Source organism: Theropithecus gelada, chromosome 3, assembly GCF_003255815.1.
Source record: "Theropithecus gelada isolate Dixy chromosome 3, Tgel_1.0, whole genome shotgun sequence".
NCBI classification, from domain to species: Eukaryota; Metazoa; Chordata; class Mammalia; order Primates; family Cercopithecidae; genus Theropithecus; species Theropithecus gelada.
This window is the reverse complement of record NC_037670.1, coordinates 166,851,386-166,853,326: the sequence shown is the minus strand read 5'-3', so window position 1 is coordinate 166,853,326 and position 1,941 is coordinate 166,851,386. Positions and strand designations below refer to the sequence as shown.

General features: G+C 50.1%; 1 gene segment (V, D, J or C); it reads right to left on the bottom strand.

The window, feature by feature from the left end:
- Positions 1-593: 593 nt before the first annotated feature.
- On the bottom strand, positions 594-1,736 carry LOC112620210. The segment is given in 2 exon segments: positions 594-1,445; positions 1,597-1,736. Coding segments are annotated over 2 exon segments (504 nt in total).
- Positions 1,737-1,941: the final 205 nt, after the last annotated feature.

The following is a 1,941-nucleotide window of genomic DNA, read 5'->3' as shown; positions in this document are numbered from 1 at the left end:
AAGGATTGAGGTACTGCATATGTTAATTAGCTAGATTTAGTCGCTGCACCATGTACATACTTTTTTATTTTTTATTTTTTTGAGACAGAGTCTTGCTCTGTCACCCAGGCCGGAGCGCAGTGGCGCCATCTCAGCTCGCTGCAAGCTCCTCCTCCTGGGTTCACTCCATTCTCCTGCCTCAGCCTCCCAAGTAGCTGGGACTACAGGTGTCCACCTCCAAACCTGGCTAATTTTTTGTATTTTTAGTAGAGACGGGGTTTCACCGTGTTAGCCAGGATGGTCTCAATCTCCTAACCTCGTGATCTGCCTGCCTCGGCCTCCCAAAGTGCTGGGATTACAGGCTTATGTACACACATTTTTAAATGCAGGTTACATGGTATACATATGTACAATTCTTATTTGTTAGTATTCAGGTTCTAGAAACCCAATTTCCTAGGGAACCAAGCCGACACTGGAGCAGTAGTGGATGTTCAGTCTCCCAAGACAGGAGCAGTGGTAAATGAACACAAAATAAAGAACACGCATTGCTACACTAGGCAGAAGAAATGAAGTCTTATTGTTATCATGGCTGTATTCATCAAGTAATTGTCACAAAAGCCACAAGGATGTTTAAGTCAAACACGAAGATTGTTTTGCTCTGGTACTGCAGAAAACTTCCAATGTGACAGGGATAGAAGAGGCTTCAGAAGAAAGAATGTTCCTGTGGATGAAGCTTCAGACCTTGCAGATGCCAGATGCCCGAATGCATGCAGGGGAACAGGCCTGTTCCTTGCCCATGCCCAAAGCTTCTGTATGTGGGCAGCAACCTCCCAGGCCCCAAAGAAAACTGCATGTCCCAGCCCTGAAGGCCGAGGCTAAGACACCCAGTGCTTGCCTTAGAGCAGTGAGCTGGCTCTGAAGACTCCTAGAGTCCAGTGGGCCACGATTGCTTCCACCACCCACATTTACAGTTACTGTGTCTTAGGGGTGAATCTAAGGTGTGGTCTCTTTCTACCCAAAGGACAGCTGAGGTCCAAATCTACTTGTTTCCCACGGGGAGCGGGGAGCGGGGAGCAAAGAGAGGCCTCTGTTAAGGGTCTCTAGATGCTGCAAGGAGAGAGAAGGATGAGGTTTGTGAACAGGAAGGAGGTGACTGTGCCACGCTGTGGCTAAGCTGCTGGCACAGAGATACACGGCCGAGTCCCCCTGCTCTGTGCGCTGGATCTTCAGAGTGGAGACGGATCCCTCAGGCCTCTCTGCAGAGAACCGACCACTGGGCAGCCCTGATTTGTCTGGTGCATCGTTGTCTTGGAAGTAAATTAAAAACTCCAGGCCCTTCCCCAGGCTCTGTCGGTACCAATAAAGGGCGGTATGACCTGAAATTGGATCACACCTGAGCACTACATCCTTTCCCTCCTCTGTGACCTTGTTCCTGGGGGACTGGGAAACTCCAGCACCTGTGTGATCTGTGGAGGCACAAGTTAGGAACAGAACAAGGGAAACAATTTTAGTCATCACACGAATCCCACCCCTCCACACACACACATACAAACACCCCCCGGCACACACACACACACCCACACACACAATGAGGCTGGTTGGTGTCTGAGGACTCACCTGCCCCCAGGAGGCACAGGGTTGCCCAGCAGAGGAGCCTGGTGCCCATGGCAGAGTCAGGGCAGGATGGGAGCTTTACCAGATGAGGGTCATTGTGAGCAGGAGCAGAGGAGGAGGGACGTCCCTGTCCCTACACGGAAGTTCCCACCGTGACATCACTTCCTCTCCCAATCTGCATGACCTCAGGAACACAGGATTTATATTAGAACACACTTGGATGATTACTTTAAATATTTATACGCTCCTTGTAAACAACGTTATTTGCATGGGACATCGCTTTGGGCTCCTGTACTGTCTGTACCGAGAGGCTTCATGTTGCGTCTCCGAGTTCACCTTCTCATCCCA